Source organism: Marmota marmota, unplaced genomic scaffold (genome assembly GCF_001458135.2).
Source record: "Marmota marmota marmota unplaced genomic scaffold, marMar, whole genome shotgun sequence".
Taxonomy (NCBI): domain Eukaryota; kingdom Metazoa; phylum Chordata; class Mammalia; order Rodentia; family Sciuridae; genus Marmota; species Marmota marmota.
In genome coordinates, this window is record NW_025999853.1 from 48,791,839 (window position 1) to 48,812,252 (window position 20,414).

The window sequence follows — 20,414 nt, forward strand, 5'->3', positions numbered from 1 at the left end:
CTAATAGCAGGGGAGAGGCAAGAGAGGAGGAGGCGGCTTAAGGCAACCATGGCGGGAGGAATCAAAGTAGCGGTGTCGCCGGCTGATGGTCCCGGGTCCTGGGTCTGGGGAGCCGGGGATGGTGGGGCAGTGCGGCTGTTCTTGGTCCTTTCCGGCTGCTTGGTCTGCGGCTCAGGTACCACCCGGGCAGCAGCTGCTTTGGGGGTGGGGGCGGAAGGGTTTATTTTTGGAAAAGTGGGTCTTGCCCTGAAGGCGTGGGCCGTTACTCTGCAGAGGGGCGGTGGCTCTGTGGAGTAGCCCGGGGTGCGGGGGAAGCCGCTTCGGGACTGATGGGTTAGGGCCCTTGGGAGGTCTTGGGGAGCTCCCCAAGAGTGGAGGATCCTGGAATCTTTTGGCGAACACTGGAAAAAGAGGCCTGCGCTGAGAATTGGCCGTGGGGGCTTTGCCACGCTGCTGGGGTCCTCTCGAGATTCTAGGTTAAAAGGAATAAGATCCTGGGACCTTTCGAGGATGGGGGAGAGGCCTCATGAAAGGGAGGATCACATTTATTTAGCAAATTAGCAAACACCTTCTCAGCCAGTGCGGTCAGGAGCCGGAGCATGGGCGGTTGAATAGGTCCTTAGAGTTTACAGAAATACACTGTACTTTAACATCTGCTCTTTTAAGACCCTGTCCCCTAACTGCCCTATTTAACGGACCTGAGGTCATTATACTTCAGTTTCCCAAAAAAGATACTAGTGCTATTTAACATCAATGGGTTTGTTTTGGGAAATTTATGGATTCCTTCAAACACATGTGTTTGATATCTGCTAACTGGACTGTTAGTTTGGGATTGGGAAGGAACCTTTTCGCTTGAATCCAGAAATCTTAAAGTATGTTTTTTAGAAACTTCCTTTAACCCTTGTTAAATTCATGATAGAAAAATAAGTGGGGTTTCCAAGCTTCCCCTGGAGGGAGTGGAAACGGCGGAGGAGAGTAAAAATAATCTTATCTTGTAAACACATGCAATGCACTCTCATTTTTCCTTTTAGGTTCATGTCTATCTTCAGCTGTCATTTAGGATTAAGGCGTCATATCAGCACTCAAAGATCTAGTTCCAAACTGCAGCATCTTTCTGAAAACTTTTCCCCCTAGGGAGAGGGGAATAAGTATCCAGGAATGTACTTTTACAGAGGCAGGGCCTACAATGACATTTGAAGGCTATTATCAGATTGAACTTCTAAAATGAAATTGTGGATTGTAGAAAGGAGAAAATATTAAGCACTCAGTCAGAAGTTTCTTTCTCTTTGAAGTTTCTTTTTTTTTTTTTTTCCCTTTGGGGTGCTGGCAATTGAGCCCTGCAGATTTGTTGAGAGGAACAGGAACTTCTTGGCTTGGAGAAAAGTAAACTTGGGGATGATATTTTTTCTGTACAGCCTGATATATTATGTGGGTGGCAGCTACAAAGAGCAATCATGTAATAGAGAATGAAGTATTATTGCAAAAGATAGGTAGTAGTGGTGTACTGGTGGCACATGCCTGTAATCCCAGCTACTGGGAGACTGAGGCAGAAGGATAGCAAGTTCAAGTCCAGCCTGGGCAATTTAGCAAGTTACTCTCTTAAAATAAAAAGGGCTAGGGATGTAGCTCAGTGGTAGAATACCCTGGGTTCGATCCGTAATGCACCCCCCCCCCCAACCAAAAAAAAAAAAAAGAGCTAGTTTCTTCTCATTGGATTTTTAAAAATATATTTTTTTAGTTGTAGACAGACACCTTTATTTTATTTATTTATTTATTTATTTAATGTGGTCCTGAGGATCGAACCCAGTGCCTCACGCGTGCAAGGCAAATGCTATACCAACTGAGCTACAACCCCAGCCCTCATTGGATATTAAATATTTTTTTAGTTGTAGATGGACACAATATCTTTATTTTATTTATTTTTATGTGGTGCTGAGGATTGAACCCAGTGTCATACATGCCCTAGGCAAGTGCTCTACCACTGAGCCACAACCCCAGCCCTCACTGGATGTTTTTGAAATGTTTGATTATAAAGGTAATACATATTTGTTCTAAATATTTGGCAAGTACAATTAAGCATAAAGAAGTAATCAAAACTCTCATTGTTCATTCCATTTAGATGTAATCCATTTTATCACATTCTCTTCTGGTCTTTTTACATGATTTTATTATTTTTTGTTTTTTTGCAGAACTGGGATTGAACCCAGGCCTTGTGCAGGCTAGCTAAGCACCCTGCTACCTGGTGCTACTACCTGTCTTTTGAAATAGTACTCCATTCTCTTTGGATACTTGAGCCCAGCCCCTAATTATTAATCTTTGAATAGGTACTTTATAGGTAACACAGTTAGCAATTTATTATTCAGTAAATTCTGGGAGGTTCAGAAGGTGTTTTCCTGAATGTTTAATTTGCTCTGCTCTTTCATGTTTGCTAGTTTTTATTTTTATCATTTTGCAGTCCTTGAAATCTAACCCAGGGCCTCATACATGCTAGACAAGTGCTCTACTGAATTATACGCCTGACTTTAATTTATTCTGCTTTTTAACATGCTCGCTAACTCACTTTGAGGAGGGAAGGAAAAGTGATGTATGTTATTTTACTATGGGAAACACAAGGTACTAATATATTTAAGGTCATTTGGTTTAGTTGCATATTTCTAAAAACTTAATCTGTATCTGGAGTCCCTGCTTGTTTCTGCAGATTATTCCCTAAGGCTGAATTGTCATATTGTCCCCCTCAGTTCATTTCCAAGGATATGGCTAGCCAAGGTGCTGATTTCTCTTGGAGGTTACTATGGAAGAGGTTTATTTATTTATTCATTTTTTCCCCCCTTGAATAGTATGTGACTCAGGAAAAGAAAAAACTAGATTTTATTAATTCTGGCATTGGGTCTTATAGGACAGTTTTATTTCTTTAGGAATGTGGCTTTGGAAAACTTTAACGTTACTGTTAAAATGATGGTGCTGGGCGTGGTGCCATGTGCCTATAATCCCAGCGCTTGGGAGGCTGAGGCAGGAGGATCCCTTCAAAGCCAGCCTCAGCAACCTGGAGAAGCTGTAAGCAATTTAGCAAGACCCTGTCTCTGAGTAAAATACAAAAAAGGGCTGGGGATATGGCTCAGTGGTTAAGCGCCCCAGGTTTAATCCCTGGCACCAAAACAATCAAACACAAGAAAAACAGTGATGTTTTTTCTCGACATTAAGTTTTTCAAATGCCCTGTGGTACTGATGCATTATTTGTATCTACCTACCCTTTTGAAAGTAATAATAGACTTAGAAAGGTGTTATGTCATATTACTTGGTGCTGTGGGAGAGAAAGAATTAATAAGTGTGTTTTTTTTTTCTTTTTCTGCACAGGTGCATGTTTTTGCTTAGGGATTTGTAAATAGACTGTATATTATTTTAACAAAGTAATCAGTTCTTGTTTAACTTTGCAGTGTTTTTGCAGGCCTCAACACATTTGTAAATACAGTATGTTTAACGTTTTATGTAACCTTACTCTTCACTCTTCATAAGAAAATTAACTTGATCTGTATTTGTGACTGGGTATTTTTTTAGTATATTTGTAGGCTTGTTAGGGAGATAAGTGTCAACAGGCCTTTGAAAAGGCTTCATTTTAGGAAAGACTTGGGGGAAATCCAAATTACTATTGAATAACCCTAGTGAGAAATTGATAGTTTATAAAGACCTAACTTTTTTAAAAAATTGAGATATAAATTTACACACCATAAGATTCTCTCTTCAGTGGTTTTTAATGTTTCACTAGGTTTTGCCAACATCACCACTATCTAATTACATTAAATTTTAGTCACTCTAAAATGGAACTCCATATACTACCCATTCCCCTCTCCTTCTAGCCCCTGGCAACTACTAATCTATTTCCTGTCACTGTGGATTTGCTTCTTCTAGACATTTTGTATCAACAGAATTGTACAATATGTGGCTTTCTGTGGCGGCTGTGTGTGTGTGTGTGTGTGTGTGTGTGTCTGATTCCTTTTATGCAGTGTAATGTTTTCCATAGTCCTCTATCTTTTCTTTTGGTACTGGGAGTTGAACCCAGAAGTGCTGAGCTACATCCACAGTCCTTTTTAATTTTTTTTTTTTTTTTTTTTTTTTTTTTGAGATGAGTCTTGTTAAGTTGCTGAGGGTCTCACTAAGTTGCTGAGGCTGGCCTTGAATGTATGAGCCTCTTGCTTCAGCCCCCCAAATCGCTGGGATTGTAGGCATATGCTACCATGCCCAACAAATTCATCTGTCTGGTAACATATATCTTCATTTCTTTTTATGGCTGAATAATATCCATTGTATGGATATACTACATTTTGCTTATCTGTTTGTTCGTTGGTGGACATTTGGGTTGTTTCTACTTTTTGGTTGTTTTGGATAATGGTGCTGTGAACATTCATTCATATGTTTTCATGTGAATACATTTTTTCAGTTCTCTTGAGTATATACTTAGCAGTGGAATTGTATGATAACTTTTTGAGGAACTACCAAACTTTTTCAATTACCAACTACCAAACTTCTCCATTACCATTAGCAATATATGGAGGTTCCAATTTTTCCATATCATCAACCAACACTTGTTATTGATCTCTTTTTTAATATAACCATTCTGATGGGTGTGAAATAGTATTTCATCGTGGTTTTCATTTGCATTTCCCTAATGACTAATGATGTTGAATCTCTTTTCATGTGTTTATTGGACATTTGTGTATTTTCTTTGGAAAAATGTATACACATCCTTTGCTTATTTAAAAAATTGGGTTGTTGTTGAGTTGTAATAGTTATTTTTGTATTCTGGATACTAAACCATACACGATTGCAAATATTTTCTCCGATTTTGTGGGTTAGTCTTTTTGCTTTCTTGATAGTGTCCTTTGAAGCAATATTTTGTTGTTGTTGGTTTTCTTTTTTGGTGCTGGGTGAAGCACAAAAGTTTTTAGTTTTATGAGATCAGTTTACCTAGTTTTTCTTTAGTTGCTTATACTTTAGAGTTATATCTAAGAAACCGTTACCTAATCTGAGGTCATAAAGATGTACACCTATGTTTTCTTCTGAGTTTTGTAGTTTTTTTGCTAAAAGACTAAATGTGAAATCAAAATTGGTCTTAGCTTCACCCCAAAACCATTTGGACTCAGTGGTAGGCATCAGTGCTTTTTGTGTGTGTGTAATTTTGACTTTCTAAGGTTTGGTCAAGATCTTTGTATTATTTATTTATTTATTTTCTAGCTTATTTGAATTTCCCCACCTTTATACTATATCAAGAACCAAAGTGATAATTAAATTTCCAGTTGATAGCATTTGATAAACTGGTATGCAAAACATAGAACTTTAGGAAGAAGTTACAGGGTGGGGATGCAGCTCAGTGGGAGAGGATTTTACTCCAGGTGTGAGGCTCTAGATTGAATCTCCAGCACTGGGGAAAAAAAAAAAAATCAAATGCATGTGTTTACAACAGGAATGTGAACAAAATTGGATGGGAAAGTATAGGAAACTGGTCATTCCCCCCTCTGACCCCTGTAGTGGGGATTAAGCCCAGGGCCTTGCACATGCTAGGCAAGCTCTCTACTACTGAACTATATCCCCAACCCTTTTTTAAAAATTCTATTTTTGAGGCAAGGTTTCACTAAATTTGCCCAGGTTGGCCTAGAACTTGCCATCCTCCTGCCTCAGCCTCCCAAGTAGCTGGAATTACAGATGTGCCACCACACCTAGCTGAGTGGTCACTCTTAAACCTTGAATTAGCTAAGGGTGAATACAAACTGAGGGGAGAATCTTCCATTTTGATAAATCAGAGGGACTGCATATTGGCTGCTCTTAAAACTTGAAACAGCTGGAATAAACAGCAACTTTGCAATCTTTTAGTTTCTTCTTAAAGACTTATTAAAAACAAAAACAAAAAACTTCTGTTAGTTTGTCCTATTCAGGGAATCTAGAAAAATCAACATATGGGGTTACTTTAGCTTACTTTAGTTATCCCATTACAGGAAAAGCAGGATACATATGGTTAAAGCTGTAGTCAGACCTGGTTGTGACTCTCACCATTAGGCTGTTTACTAGCTGTCTAACTTTGGACAAATTACTTAACCTTTCTTCAATATTAGTTTCCTCATTTGTAAACTAGGCATTATGAAAATATAGCACTGTTAAGAGGGTTAAATGAAACAGCACTCTATGTTAATAAACACTTAATAGTAGTTAATACTTATTCTGAGTTAATGACTATTTGTAATATTTAAATAATAAAATTTTGGGGTTGAGTGGTAGATTGTGTGCTTAGCATGCTTGAGGCCCTGGGTTTAATCCAGAGTGCACGCAGTCATGCACACAATTAAATGGAACAGAAATAAGATTCTGCCTTATTCTTTCATTTTAGTTTTGTTTCGGTCTGGCTGATATTTCAGCTCCAAGTTTAAGAAAGTGGTTAGTTTAGTTCTTCTTATGAAATGAGTTGCAGTTATTAGGTTGTTCTGTTATACTTAATTTTTGTTTCCTTTCTTTGCATAAAGCTGGAATTGATGTAAATGTGATCATGCTTCAGGAATCCCGAGTTTATAGTATGAGTACCAGCCAACAGTTCTGTTATAAAAATGTGCTTGTCCCAAAGTGGCATGATATATGGACACGGATACAGGTAATAATTTGGAAGCCCCTCGCAGGGGCATCTCAGCTCCCTTAAGAAGCTTACAGTACTATGACTTTGAGGTAAACTTCCTTTCTTCTTTTCCCAAAGAAGCTTCCTCCCCTTTCTTCCTTTTGGCAGTATGCACATAAACACACCTCTCTCTTTTTAAAGCCCTTATGCCTTCTTTGGGCTGGAAACTGGCATGCCTGTCAGGACGTAAACTCTTGCCTTGCTGCCCCTGTTCTATTTTGATTCTACAAAAGATGTTTTATAAACCACCTGAGCTGAAGTTTCCCCTTGGTAAAATGACTTTGGTCTTATTTATTTCATAACACTGTTAAGTCACCTGGCAAGCAAGAGTGTCTGGCTGTAATAGTGATTGAACAAAATGAGTCCTTTTGAAAATGTTGCTGCTACTACAAGTATAGTTACTGATAAGGGTATTTGTTGTTCACCTCAAAAACCTATGAGTGGGCTTGTGGTTTTTGTTTTCTTTTTTAAATTCTCTTTTTTTAATGTCTCTTATAAAAATCATACTCCATCTGGGGTACATTATAATCAGCATTTACACATAATCAGTGATTTGCAACAATAGGTTGAACTTCTCAGCCTGTCATTATGGGAAACATTTTTAGTTTTCTGGGGCTGTTTATGACTGGTAATTTTCTTAATATTCTAGATCCTTTCTTTGTATGATCTCTTATAAATAGTTGTATTGATAACTCAGCTTGAGAGTCTTTCACCCCACTATGTTCTGGTCTAATAGTAGATTCAGATCATGTTAGCAAGAAGACATTCTAACAGCTTCCTTTCTGTGCCATGTGCAGTGTTATTTGCCCAACTATGTTTTAGCTGCTGTATCTCTATATTTCTGATAAGCCTTGTAGAAAACTGACCACTACTGATTTATTTACCTAAGGGTTTTTAAAAATTTTATTTGTGAAAATTTTAAAAACCTACTTCCTTCTTTCTCATCCTGATTTACTTGTGTTACAGATCCGGGTAAATAGTTCCACATTGGTCCGAGTCACCCAGGTGGACAATGAGGAGAAATTGAAGGAGCTCGAGCAGTTCAGTATCTGGAACTTTTTTTCCTCTTTTTTAAAAGAGAAATTGAATGACACCTATATCAACGTGGGTCTATACAGCACAAAAACCTGCCTCAAAGTTGAAATTATAGAGGACGCCAAGTACAGTATCATTGTGACCAGGAGTAAGTCTCACCCGTGTTTTTCTGATGGATTCTAGATTGAGAAGGGAGTGAGTTCTGGAGGGTGTAATTAGTGAGACAGACAAGTCCACCCAAGATGGCTCCCTTTTGGTTCTGATTATAGCCTTGAGTATACCATAGCTCCAAATAGTTCACAAAGACTCCACCCACATAAGAGTCTTTAGACCTAGAATCGAAACACTACCTCAGGCCGTTCTGAGTACTTCCTTCCTAAAATTGTGAAGTCTTGCGTTTTCTAATACTGCCAATGGCCCTGAGCTGATATGCATAGTACTCTTATAGTGAGTCAGTTATGTTTATGCCTTCTAGACACTTCTAGACAAAGGTAGCTGTCCTGTATTTGAAGATTCTAGTGGTTAAATAATAAAAACCAAAGAAAGATAAAATTGATTATTAATAATTCACAAATAAAAAGAGTGGAACTGTAAGTAAAGACCATTGCAGTTATAGAGTGGAGCTGGGAGATGTTTTTCCTTCTCTGAAGATAACTGAGAAAATTTTAGAGGAGATGGATTTTGTTGAGTTCTTTCCAACTTGGGTTTTCCCTGGTTATTACCTGGGATCCTGGCATATTGTGAGTAGTAGACATGTTTCTAGGTTTTTGCTACAAAAATAGATTGTGCCCTTCCAAAGTCCTAGAGTTCCATGGTGGTATAGCTGTTTTTCGGTGTACCCTTCTACATTTACTAAGCCCTCTGGCTCTGTTTGTGGGCCTCCCGTAGATTTAGAGCTCTTGAATGTAAAAGCTGTAGGAGTCTCTAGTATGCCATTAAAGGGTCTTTGCTTGGGCTCTCTGGTCTTGGGCAAGATGTATTTGACAGGTAGCTTTTTCCAGCACAGTGCTATGTAGCAAAGAAAAGGAGGAGATTGGGCAAGACAAGCAGTCAGAGAGAAACATGAGGCTCAGATCCAGAGTTCTAGGCACATTTACTAACTTCTGTGCTGTAACTTAAGGGTATAAAGAGTGGTAGAGACCTCTTGTGGGCATTGCTTGAAGTGCTATGTCACTGTATCTAATTTGGTCCAAAGTGAAGCTTAGCCTCTTTGAGCCTTAGTGCAGGTAGCTTTAAGTAGGTATATACTTAAATATAAGTAGGATCTTCAGAAAAGTAGATTAAGCAGAAACCTAATTATATTCTCTCTTTGAAAGAGTGCCCAGGCTTTGTGTGGAATTTACAATGCTGTTTAAGTGGGCTATTTGTATTTATTTTATTGTAGCTGACCAATAATGTTAAAACTGCCTTTTATTCTATAATGCCTTAAACTGTTTGGCTCCCCTTTTAAGAAAAAAATCTTTATTTATTTCAGAATTTGACCCCAAACTCTTCCTCATTTTCCTCCTTGGACTTATGTTGTTTTTTTGTGGAGACTTATTGAGCAGGTAGGTTTGAAGGCTAATGTACAGCTTGAAAAGGTCTTACTTTTATCATAAAAGCCAAAAGTACTGCCATCCCCCCTTCAGGCCTATATGTTTTAGATGTTGCCTGCTTGTATATTTTTAAAATAACATGTGTTGTGATTTTTGTTGTTTTCTGATTTGAATAGCAATGTTAATAATGACATTCTCCCATTGAGTAGACTCATGGAGGGCTAATAGGAGTTAGACAGTTACTATAAAGGTGACCGTCATTATCCTTTTTACTGTTAGAATTAATACTTCAAGGTCTCATATTTACAGGGTCATATGTTGATGAGTTTCATACTGTTCACATGTAAGGAGACAAACATAAGCTGCTGTACATTGCTTTTCTTTTTTACCTACTGAGAGAGGTGAAACTGTTATGTATAGATGCAAAGAAAATATGGATAACTAAGAAAACATTGGATAAAGGTAGAATCATCATTATGTTTATATGAAGTAAAAAATATTTGTGGAATAGTGAATGAAAGATTAAAAATTAAAATTTGAAGTTGGAATGAAGTGGAGTTGGTGGAAATTTTTCCTTACTTTGGGGGATCCTAAGAGAAACTCACAGAGAGCGGGAAATAATTGAAGAAAGAACCTGGAATGGAAGTAGGACCTTTCTGTTCTAGGACCTATGAAAGGTTAATTTATCTTTCTGGATAGTCAGTTTGGTTTTAGTTTTTACTGTCTACTTGGGCACTATTCTTGTTCCTTCCTTCTCCCCAGAGAAGCTGAGTTGTTCCTCAGAAGAGAGATTCTTAATAAGAATTGGGTTGGGGGCTAGGGTTGTGGCTCAGCAGTAGAGCGCTCGCCTAGCATCTGGGAGGCCTTGGGTTCAATCTTCAGCACCACATATAAATAAATAAAACAAAGGTATTGTGTCCATCTACAACTAAAAATAAAAATTAAAAAAAAAAGAATTGGGTTGGGAGAGAGATTGGGGATGTGAGTGGAAGATCAAGCAGAGTTATTTATTGTGGGGATATATTTGAGAGGACCTCATTGATAATAATTTTCATAATCTCCCAGCAACTATATTGTATCAGTCTTTATAATTCTCTGACCTCAAGTTTTTGGTAAATACCTACTCTAATCTCATACCTTTAAAAAAAAAAAAATCCTTTGGCTGGTTAGTTGCCCTGGCTTCAATAATGCTGTGTACAGAGTATATACCAACAGTCATGAAATAAATTTTTTCTCTGCAGGAGTCAAGTTTTCTACTATTCCACAGGGATGAGTGTGGGAATTGTGGCTTCTCTACTAATTATCATTTTTATACTATCCAAATTCATGCCCAGGGTAAGTAGCAGAATCTTCATACGCAGTTGGGATGAACTCAGAATAGCTGAAGGCCTGTTTTCTTAGGTAATCTTAGAACATTGAAAATTTGCATTGATGACAGAGTGAATGCCCTACTCTTTCCTTGATTCTGAAAGGTACTTTCCTTGATGAAACTTGAAGCCTGATTATATACAAAACTCTCTTTATTTAAAATCCTGTGCTCAGTGGGAGTGTAAAGTCACTTTTCTGTTTTCTAATTGCATAGCCAGGCTTTTAAGTTATTTAGCATCTCATTTTCCTAGTGTTCCTTGCAGACTGTACCTTTTAGATATAAAGGACATCTTTTTAAGAGATGTGTTTTTTGTGCATTTTGAGTAGGTTGAATTTTAAGAAAAAAAATCATAATTCCATTTTGCTTCTTTTATGTATGGAAAGTCTGTTTAACTTTTGCTTTCACTTTTACTCTCTTAGAAAAGTCCCATTTACGTCATCCTGGTGGGAGGCTGGTCCTTTTCTCTGTACCTCATTCAGCTAGTTTTTAAGAATTTACAAGAGATCTGGAGGTGTTACTGGCAGTATCTTTTAAGTAAGTGTTGTTGGTTTTGCTTCTCTTTTTGCATGTTTGTAGGCTATTTTAGTTAATTTGATCATTAAAAGATGTTGCCTGCTTACAAAGAGTTAATAGTTTGTGTCATTTGATTAATTTGAAAAATCATAGTTTTCCATTTATTTTAAACATCTCCACCATTACTACCTTATTTTAAATTAAAATGCAGGTATTATGGAGACGATTTTAATTTGTTGGTATTTATAAATGCACTTCTCTTTGCACAAAAAGTGTCTTTCTGACAAGTGATAAAATTGACTTTGTTAATATAATTATATTTTAAGTACATGAAGACCTAACTCATTAAGTTCCAAGTTTTCAACTCTGTATATTTCAAAGAAATTGACAAAAGTATGGTAAAATAATCTAGAGCTCATATATTTTGCATATATTTTCATATATATGAAATATCTTTTAGAATACTCTAATTATTCACCTATTTTCTCAAAAGAATAGAACTGTAAAAACTTAACATTCATTTCAAAAGTTACCATAAATGGTATATTTCTTGCACAATTTAAGGATTTTTTTTTTTTTTTTTTAATGGGTACTAGGGATTGAACTCAGGAGCACTCATCCCCAGCCCTATTTTGTATTTTATTTATTTACAGGGTCTCACACAGTTGCTTAGCACCTTGCCGTTGCTGAGGCTGGCTTGTGATCCTCCTGTCTCAGCCTCCTGAGCCTCTGGGATTATAGGCATGTGCCACCATGCCACCCGGCCAATTTAAGTTTCTTAGGTGTCTCATTTGGAACAATGGGACTTAAAGGGTTTAAGAAATAAAAGACTACAAGGGCTGCTGGTCATGGTGGCCTATGCCTATAATCCCAGTGACTCAGGAAGCTAAGGCAAAAGGATTGCAAGTTCAAGTCCAGCCTGAGGAAGTTAGTGAGACTGTGTCTCAAAGTGAAAAATAAAAGGGCTAGAGATGTATGTAGTTCAGTGATAGAGTGCCCCTGGACTCAATCCTCAAACTGGTACCCCCAGTTTCCTCAAAAGAAGACTGCAGTGAATCTTGTCCATAAAATGAGAATTTTTTGGTTATGCTGATAGAAACCCTCAGTCTATCATTTGAGAAATTATGTGGTCATTAATCTATATTTTCATATTTTAGGTTTTTAAAAGTAAACTCAGAATTTTTCAACATGTAGCTTTATTGTTCATTTGAACCAAATAGTACAACAGAAAAAGGATAGAAAATTAAAGATATAAGTGTGTGTTTATATGTGTGGGTGAGTGTATATTTATATTTTCTAATAGTGAAAAATGAAAAATTCAATAAAGATCACATCCAGTTTCCTGCTTCTGTAGATGCTATATAGTGAATTTAGTACTGCTCCCATATATATTATCTTTATCAGGTATAGATGAAAAAGAATTTCTTCTGATAACTTTTCTCATAGGCTACATCCTCACAGTTGGATTCATGAGTTTTGCAGTATGTTACAAGTATGGGCCCTTGGAGAATGAACGAAGTATCAACCTGCTGACCTGGACCTTGCAACTGATGGGCCTGGGTTTCATGTATTCCGGCATCCAGATACCTCACATTGCCCTTGCCATTATCATCATTGCACTGTGTACTAAGAACCTGGAGTACCCTATTCAGTGGCTGTACATCACCTACAGGTGACTGGAAGGCAGTATAACTTTGTATTGACACAGTGCAGTGTGGGATACAGTTTGTAGCAAAAGGATCCAGAGGCGTTGCCCTGTGAGAGCCTCTTTGTTAATGAGAAGTCACTGTGTTATTCTCTGACATTGTTTCTTCCTGAGACTATGTTTTTAGACTCTGTTAGGCTTTAAAAATTTTTATTCTAATCATTTTATATAAAAGCATCCAGTAAATTGTTATGTGTTCCTGTTACCACTAGATGGTGCAAATTATATCACTTTTATACCATAGACCTCAGGTTACCTTATTTCAGGTTATTTCATACTGGGGATCAAATTGCTCTGGAAGTCCTAATCTTATTTTAAGATGTAATTCATAGCATGTTATCACTTTGCATAGTGAATATGAAATGGTCATGGATTCTGAGATTATCAGTGGTTGTTCTATTTCAGATAGTCAGAGTGATACCTTCAGTTTGAGGAATGAAGTTAACAGACCACAATATTATAACATTGTTTTCTTGCTGTTTTTCTATTTATCAGGAAATAAATACTTTGTTTATTATTTATTGGAAGATAAATGAATTTGTTCACATTAGTGAATAATAATGACTACTCTGACTTTTCATTTGTAATTTAATATGTCAGGATCCATCATAACTAAGGATGTCTATGGAAGAAAAGTGGGAGTGATGACTCTTATTAAAATGTTCAGATTGTCTGCTGTATGCTTGGTCTGCTGAAGGGCTCTAGAAGTAAGGATGAATATAGGTTACTGATTAATGATTCATGATATTATTTTGGTGAGCACAGAAAGATGTGTAAGGCAACAGAAAAGCCTGTCCCCCCTCGTCTCCTGACAGAAGAAGAATATCGGATACAAGGAGAGGTAGAGACCCGAAGGGCTTTAGAGGAGCTCCGAGAATTTTGTAACAGTCCAGACTGTTCTGCTTGGAAGACTATTTCTCGAATCCAGTCTCCAAAAAGGTAAACTCTTAGCCAGATAAGCCAGGGTAATTGTGACCTTGAGTTCTAACAGAGATCATACTCTATAGATAGTCATGTTGTATTTATGGCCTTTGTTTATTGTTAATCTAAGGGTAGTCAAGAGAAAGATACCTATATCAGTAACCTGTTTCCTCTTTCCCCACTTTCCCCAAGGAACTACCTGCCTTACCTTTTATTTATAACACTGAGGTGGGATGATTCCATATTATGTCTGTCCTATGAAAGTTTTACATTGTTCCCTGAGTTGGTTTTTCTTTTTTCTTTTTCTTTTTCCTTTTCCTTTTTGTCTGGGAGTAGTTATACCAATGAGTATGCGAAGCTTCAATTTGGAATCCTCACAGCATGAAGTTTATAGGGCCATAAACAAAAATAACTGTGTAATGCCCCTAATCATCTCTTATCAGGAATATGGTGACTCAAGGAACCTTAGCACTTCCGTGACTAAAAAGGATAGGCTAGTGCTTATTAAGCAGAATAGGGTTGCAGGGAAGGTTGGCCTATGATCCCAGCCTTCCTTTCTCTCTTTGAAAGTTGATTTGATCATGACATTTCTGTCACTGGCTTTACTCCATTTACCTGTCAGAGTAAAGACAGGGATATTGACTAGACTTATTATAATTTGAGTTGTGAACATAACAGGTGTTGTGATTTGTTCTTATTGAAAGACAATCTGAAAGGACAGAAGGCTGGGCTGCAGTTGTGGCTCAGTGGTAGAGCACTTGCCTAGCATGTGTGAGGCACTTGGTCCGATCCTTAGCACCACATAAAAAAAATAAATAAATAAGTAAAATAAAGTATTGTGTCCATTTACAACTAAAACACATAAATAATATATATATATATATATATATATATATATATATATATTTATTTATTTATTTATTTTAAAAGGACAGAAGGCAGATTCCTAATGAATATTACCTTCTCTTTTCCAGATTTGCTGACTTTGTAGAAGGTTCTTTCCATCTCACACCAAATGAAGTTTCCGTCCATGAACAGGAATATGGATTAGGGAGCATTATTGCCCAGGATGAGGAAGCAACTTCTGAGGAGGAGGAGGAGGACTCAGGTTCTCAGCACCTCATTGCCACACAGAACAATTTCCTGACTTAAGTGTGGTGGTTATTTATTTTCATGTAGACTGATTTGGTGCCTCAGTGGTTGTGTTGCAAGCACTGTGCATTTCTTACAGGCCTTTATAGCAGGTTGAAGGGTAGTGCAGAAATTAAATGAGAGGCCTGAGTAGATCTCTCTGGGAATGATTGTGGTAGTCTCTGTGGGATCCCTAAGGAGGGAGAGTGGACAAAGTGAATGCTGTGGTAGTGTGCTTTCCACCTGTTAAGTTATTAGCCCACTCTTCTGTTTCTAAAAAAACTGGAAGGTCACAGCCAGCATGGCATTCTAGCTCCTCTTTGAAAGTTGATTTGATCATTTCTGTCACTGGCTGGTCCTCTAAAATGAGAATTGTAAGTAGGGCTTTCAGACTAGAGGCTGCATCTTCCAGAGAGAAATCCATAAGTCTGAGCATCCTTCGCTTTCTGCTTTTATTACAGTGACTTTAGAATAATCTTTGATTTAACTGTTTTGAGAGGAAAATGGATTTTTGTCTGTCTTGTTTTTTTATTTTTTTATAGTTGTAGATGGGCAGCATGCCTTTATTTTGTTTTATTTTTATGTGGTGCTAAGGATTGAACCCAGTGCCTCACACATGCTAGGCAAGTGCTCTGCCACTGAGCTATAGTCACAGCGCCTGTCTTGTCTTTCAAACAAATGTATTTTTTAAAATATATCAAACTCATGTTCCTGAACCAGAAAATGCTCCAGAGTGATAAGCCCAGTTGGCCCCTAGATATTTTTATGGATTATTCATTAAAGCCCTAGGAGCTGTTGTGTTGAGCTTTGAATTAGTTCTCACACATGATATTCTGAGTCCTGCTTGCTTTTAGTAACATGCCTATAGGTTCTTCTATAGTTAAGAGCTCTTGAACTTTTTATTTTATTCAACATTTAATTCCATTTTTAAAATATATTTGCCTTTTTCTCTTCCTATTCCTCCTTGCACTCTTTTTCCCTTTGAGGAAGGATCTATTTCATACAGTTGAGAGTTTGTCTCATTTCTTCCCCTTGGTTTTTAGCATTATTCCTGCTGGCCAGGAGAAATGATGATGTTTACCCCATTTTTTTCCTCTCATGTGTTACATATCATTGAGTTGCTATGGAACCAAGAAATTATCTCCTTTCCCTTTTTCTTCCTTTGTATACCCATTTTATCTATTTCTTTCAGTCTTTCCTTACTCCTTGCACTCTCCCATTCTGGCTAATTTGTTGATTCAGGCTAATTTGTAAGCCCTAAAACCATCTGTGAAGTTTCTTGATGCCTTGCCAGGAAATAGGTCTCCAGGTTATCTTTATGCCTCTGATGCCTATTTAGCCATCAGGAGAAGACACATTTTCCTAAGAATACCATACTTATTTGTAATTCCATTTCTCATCAGAGGTTCATGCTGCCTTTTGTTATATATAAATCTATTACTTTCAGATTCTTTTGCCATTGGAAAGTACCCTTAGGCCAGCAATGTCATTTATGAAGGAGCAAATTCCCAAGTATCTGTCATTTGCTTGGTTCTTTGTTATCCTCATCCTTGAACCTTGGAAAAAGCTGTAATTCCTTTACCCAGGAGGATAGAAACTCATGGAGGGTACACAACATTGGATTTCCTGACTTATCTTGATCTTGGAAAAGAAAGATGTTTTTTTAAAAAGCTTTTACAATTTTTTTCAGACCAGCTATTAGCATGTAGTTTTGAAAGGCCCCAGGCTCCATTGCTAACTTCTAAAATATCAGCTCTGAGTCTCCCCTCCAGGTGGCCAGTCGATTATTTCCATCAGGGTTCCCTGGAGCCTGAAACTATCCTAAAGTGACAACTACCTCAGTTGGCAGAAAGAGACAAATAATAGAAAGTGAAAAATGAGCAATATTTGGGCAGATGTCTTAAAGTCACAGAGTACAAGTAACTTTATATTGGGAAACTTTTATGCCTTTGTAAATTGTGTACATGGTAGAATTTTATTCCTCTAAAGTACTACTAAAACCTCCAAGGGGCTGGACACGTACCTCAATGGTAGAGTAATTGCCTAGCATGTATGAAGCTCTGGGTTCAATCCCCAGCATTAAAACACACACACACACACACACACACACACACACACACCCTCTGAAGTGTTCTCTTACCTTATTTATAGATTTTGAGATCTAGCATATGGATCATAAGTTGATTTGAAGAAGTAATTCTAACTGTATGGATGGTCTCAGGACTCTATGGGGATTTTGGTGCCTTCCCCAAAACAACTCCTAAGGAGGTGGTAGCTTTCCTCTAAGGTGACTTTTCCTGACTCATGTCTTTATTTTCATGAGAAAGGCATTGTGAAGTTAGGAAATGCTCTCCCTTTTCTGTATAGTAACTCCTTGTGAACTATAGTTTCCATACCAAGACCAATTTTTCACTGTGCTTGAATTTGAGATGAATAAAATCAAACTATTTTATTTCTCCCTGTCTGGTAGTTGAGAACTGAGTTGCAGGAAATGACAGTTGCCCTGCAGCATGAGAGTTGCTCTCAGACAGTGAAGGACGGTGCTTTTTTGGTGTGGAGCATGTCCTTGCCCTGCCTGCTTGTGTGACTATACTTCAGAGCCCTGCCTGGAGATTGCTTGACTCTGTAAACCTTCTTTAGGAACTGTTCTTGTCTCCCTCATGGCCACTTAGTCTGCTGGCTCAGTCACTACTTGAAGCCCCTATTTAATTTTCTCTGGCAGTTATATAGCTCTTGCAATTTCAGCACAGTCTCATCTCTCAGACCAATCTCATCAAGAAGGATTGAAGGGATAACTGTGGGGTGAGATGGACATTGGAGCCATGTCTGCTGCCACGTCAGCGTCTTGCTTGCCAAATATCAAGCTGTAGATTGGCTCTGGGGCTCAGGGTCTCATCAGCATTGGAAATCTATTGCCTCTAATCGGTCTGACAAAGTTGTGTAGAGCATGACTCCCATTACTGGGAACACAGAGAGGCAACTAGCCTAAAATGTTTTCCTTTCACTTCCTCACTCATTGTTTTTGTGAGAGCAACAGAACACATTACCAAAACCAAGAAAAACTTACCCATTCCGGGACCTTCTAATAAGAAATTCCTATCAGTCTTCATCACACAAAAGTACTTTGTTTCTCCCCTCAAATTTGTGATTTTTAAGTTTTTTGCAAAGAGAATTCTGCTAATGATAGCTTTTTGGGTCCCACATGTACCATTCTGTGAGAGTACATCCCATTCTAGGGGCCAGACCTCTCTTTGTCCACTAAGTTTCCTTTAACTCAGTCTCCACTGGGTATATCTGATAGAGGTTTGATGAATTAAAGGATCCAGATAGACCAGATAGTCCCCCCAGGTCCTGATATCCAAAAAATAAGAGGCTTAGGAATGGATTATTTAATTGGCCCTCAGATCTTTTTATTGTTACACACATACACACACACACAAAGATGGGCTCAGATGGATGCCTGCATAAAAATGGTTCCTAACTTTTTTTGAATTGAGTGGTGAAAGTTGAAGTAGGAGGGAAGAAAATTAAATGTCCTAGTATTCCTTTGGACTCAGGTCTGACATGTTAGATAATAACCTATATTGAAATGCTAAGAATGTTATATGAACCAAGGAAAGGACAGTGGAACAGACTTATTGTGCCCTAACATTATGTAGGAACTGAAACCAAGTAAATAACCATTGCATTAGACAAATGCACCCAAAATTGTTATTTCTCTTTCTATGTAGCGGAAACTATTATTATTTTCTCCTCTTTAGAGAAATCTATGCAATTATGGTGACCCGATGGTATGTTAGTGATGTATGGATTCAGGTTGCTATTGAGTTGGATTCTAGACAGTTACTACCTGTAAAAGGGTGTTTGGTGCCTTACCTTGCAAAAGCCAGAGCTTGCTGGGAATAAAATTAAAAAACAAACAAACAAACAAAAAAAAACAGATTCATGCCAATGTTGACCTGCATCTTTAGCAGGAATGGGAGTGGTCACACAGACTTCCTAAATGTGTAGCTTTGGTGTCCCTTTTCCCATGTCCATGTATATCATCCTCCTCTTTCACATTCTTGATGATGACTTGAAAATGTTGAAATCACTTTTTTTGTACCTTCCTATAGCATGAACAGCATTCTTATGTTAACGAATAGCTCATAATGTGAATTTTAGAAACTGCTAACAGTGTGCAGTTGCTAGTTTCCCATATTTATGGAATTAGTGTTGAGATAACAGGGCTAAGAAATCACTGTGTGAATTTTAGCCTACAGGTAATACCTTAGTATTAATTAGAGAAAAGATTTGTCATTTATATTTAAAATAAATGTTAATGAATGTTTGAAAGAAAAAAAATCAGGGATGGCTCTTTGCCGTGGGTCTCATTTTGCCCACTTTTCTGTAAGAAAAAATAATGATGTCTTATGTATTTTTTCATTTGTATTATATGGTTTGTAAGTAATCCCAATTTTAATAAAGTTTTATAGACTATATAGTGGTCTCTCTTAATGAACTTACAGTCTTCTTATTTGGATTTGATGTTTCCACATAATCAGCAATTTACTCCTCAGTGTTCATACCATTAATTTCCCATTGCTTTTTAACCATCCTCCCCCATCCTGAGTCTTTCTGCTTCCATCATTGTCACCCTTCCCAGGTGACAGATCTCTAAGGGACATTTTTTTTAAAATTTTAGTTGTCAATGGACCTTTATTTATTTATATGCGGTGCTGAGAATCGAACCCAGTGCCTTGCACATGGTAGGCAAGCAAGTGCTCTGCCACTGAGTTACAAAGAACATTCTTGTGTAAGTAGCAGGTTGTACTACTGTGCAGTCTCATAAAGAACCAAAGTAAAGGTTACTCCTTGTCCAGAGAACTACTCTGTGCTTTAGTTCTTTATTTATAGTATAAAATATCTCTTGTTTTTCCACTAGGATTATTGGGGAGACCTGTGGGTTCAGTGGATCCAGCTATGGGATGCCTGCCAAGAGATGTGTGTAGGATAAAAGAGGAGGCAGCGCTGTTGTAATAGGGGCCATGGAATAAAAACTTCAATTATGTCTAGGCCCAGCTTCTGTAATAGGAGTCTGGGGCCTTCCATTTTCTTTTTGGTATTGTCTGTTTTCTTCATTCTGGAAATTCTTTATGGCATTTGTATTAATTCTGTACTTATCTTCTCTCTTTTTCCTTAGACTACATGAAAATCCATTGTCCATATTTTTTAAAAGACAAAATTGGCAAAATAAGAAAATAGGATACAGACTAAATTTATGTAGATGAATGCACACTGATGACACCCTTTCTCCTTTCCCTTCCATACTAACTAGGTAACTAAGAGACGTAAGTGATCATTAATGGTTTAGTTAATAAAAATTTGAAGCATAATTGCTAGATGGCTACATCACAGAGCTTTAGTGAAGACAGAAAAAGACCAGGATGCATAAAGCAGCCCTTAAACTTTTGACATGCATAGGAATCATTTGGGGAAACTTATTAAAATGCAAATTCTGATTCACTATGTTTGTCTGAATTCACTATGTTTATCTGTGCCCAAAATTCT

At 37.6% G+C, this 20,414-nt stretch overlaps 1 protein-coding gene across 4 annotated transcripts; it reads left to right on the forward strand.

Moving 5' to 3' along the window:
* Nemp1 (nuclear envelope integral membrane protein 1) lies at positions 1–19,345 on the forward strand. 4 transcript variants are annotated; one of them, XM_015483160.2, is made up of 9 exons: positions 1–175; positions 6,510–6,634; positions 7,622–7,838; positions 9,165–9,237; positions 10,467–10,560; positions 11,014–11,128; positions 12,554–12,779; positions 13,578–13,751; positions 14,708–19,345. In XM_015483160.2, exons 1-9 carry the CDS (start codon positions 49–51, stop codon positions 14,883–14,885), a joined length of 1,329 nt encoding a protein of 442 aa, XP_015338646.1. In that variant the 5' UTR covers positions 1–48; the 3' UTR covers positions 14,886–19,345. The 4 variants fall into 4 exon arrangements, with proteins under 4 accessions (XP_015338646.1, XP_048662860.1, XP_048662859.1 ...); XM_048806903.1 differs by having other exon boundaries at positions 36–175; positions 6,510–6,705; XM_048806902.1 differs by lacking the exon at positions 6,510–6,634 and having other exon boundaries at positions 66–175.
* Positions 19,346–20,414: the final 1,069 nt, after the last annotated feature.

What these genes read in the sequence shown, in the direction of transcription:
- Nemp1 (XM_015483160.2), top strand. Translation starts at nt 49, where the DNA reads ATGGCGGGAGGAATCAAAGTAGCGGTGTCGCCGGCTGATGGTCCCGGG. An exon ending in CTGCTTGGTCTGCGGCTCAG is followed by an intron (nt 176 to 6,509) that starts GTACCACCCGGG and finishes CTTTGCATAAAG; the next exon opens with CTGGAATTGATGTAAATGTG. An exon ending in TTACTGGCAGTATCTTTTAA is followed by an intron (nt 11,129 to 12,553) that starts GTAAGTGTTGTT and finishes CTTTTCTCATAG; the next exon opens with GCTACATCCTCACAGTTGGA.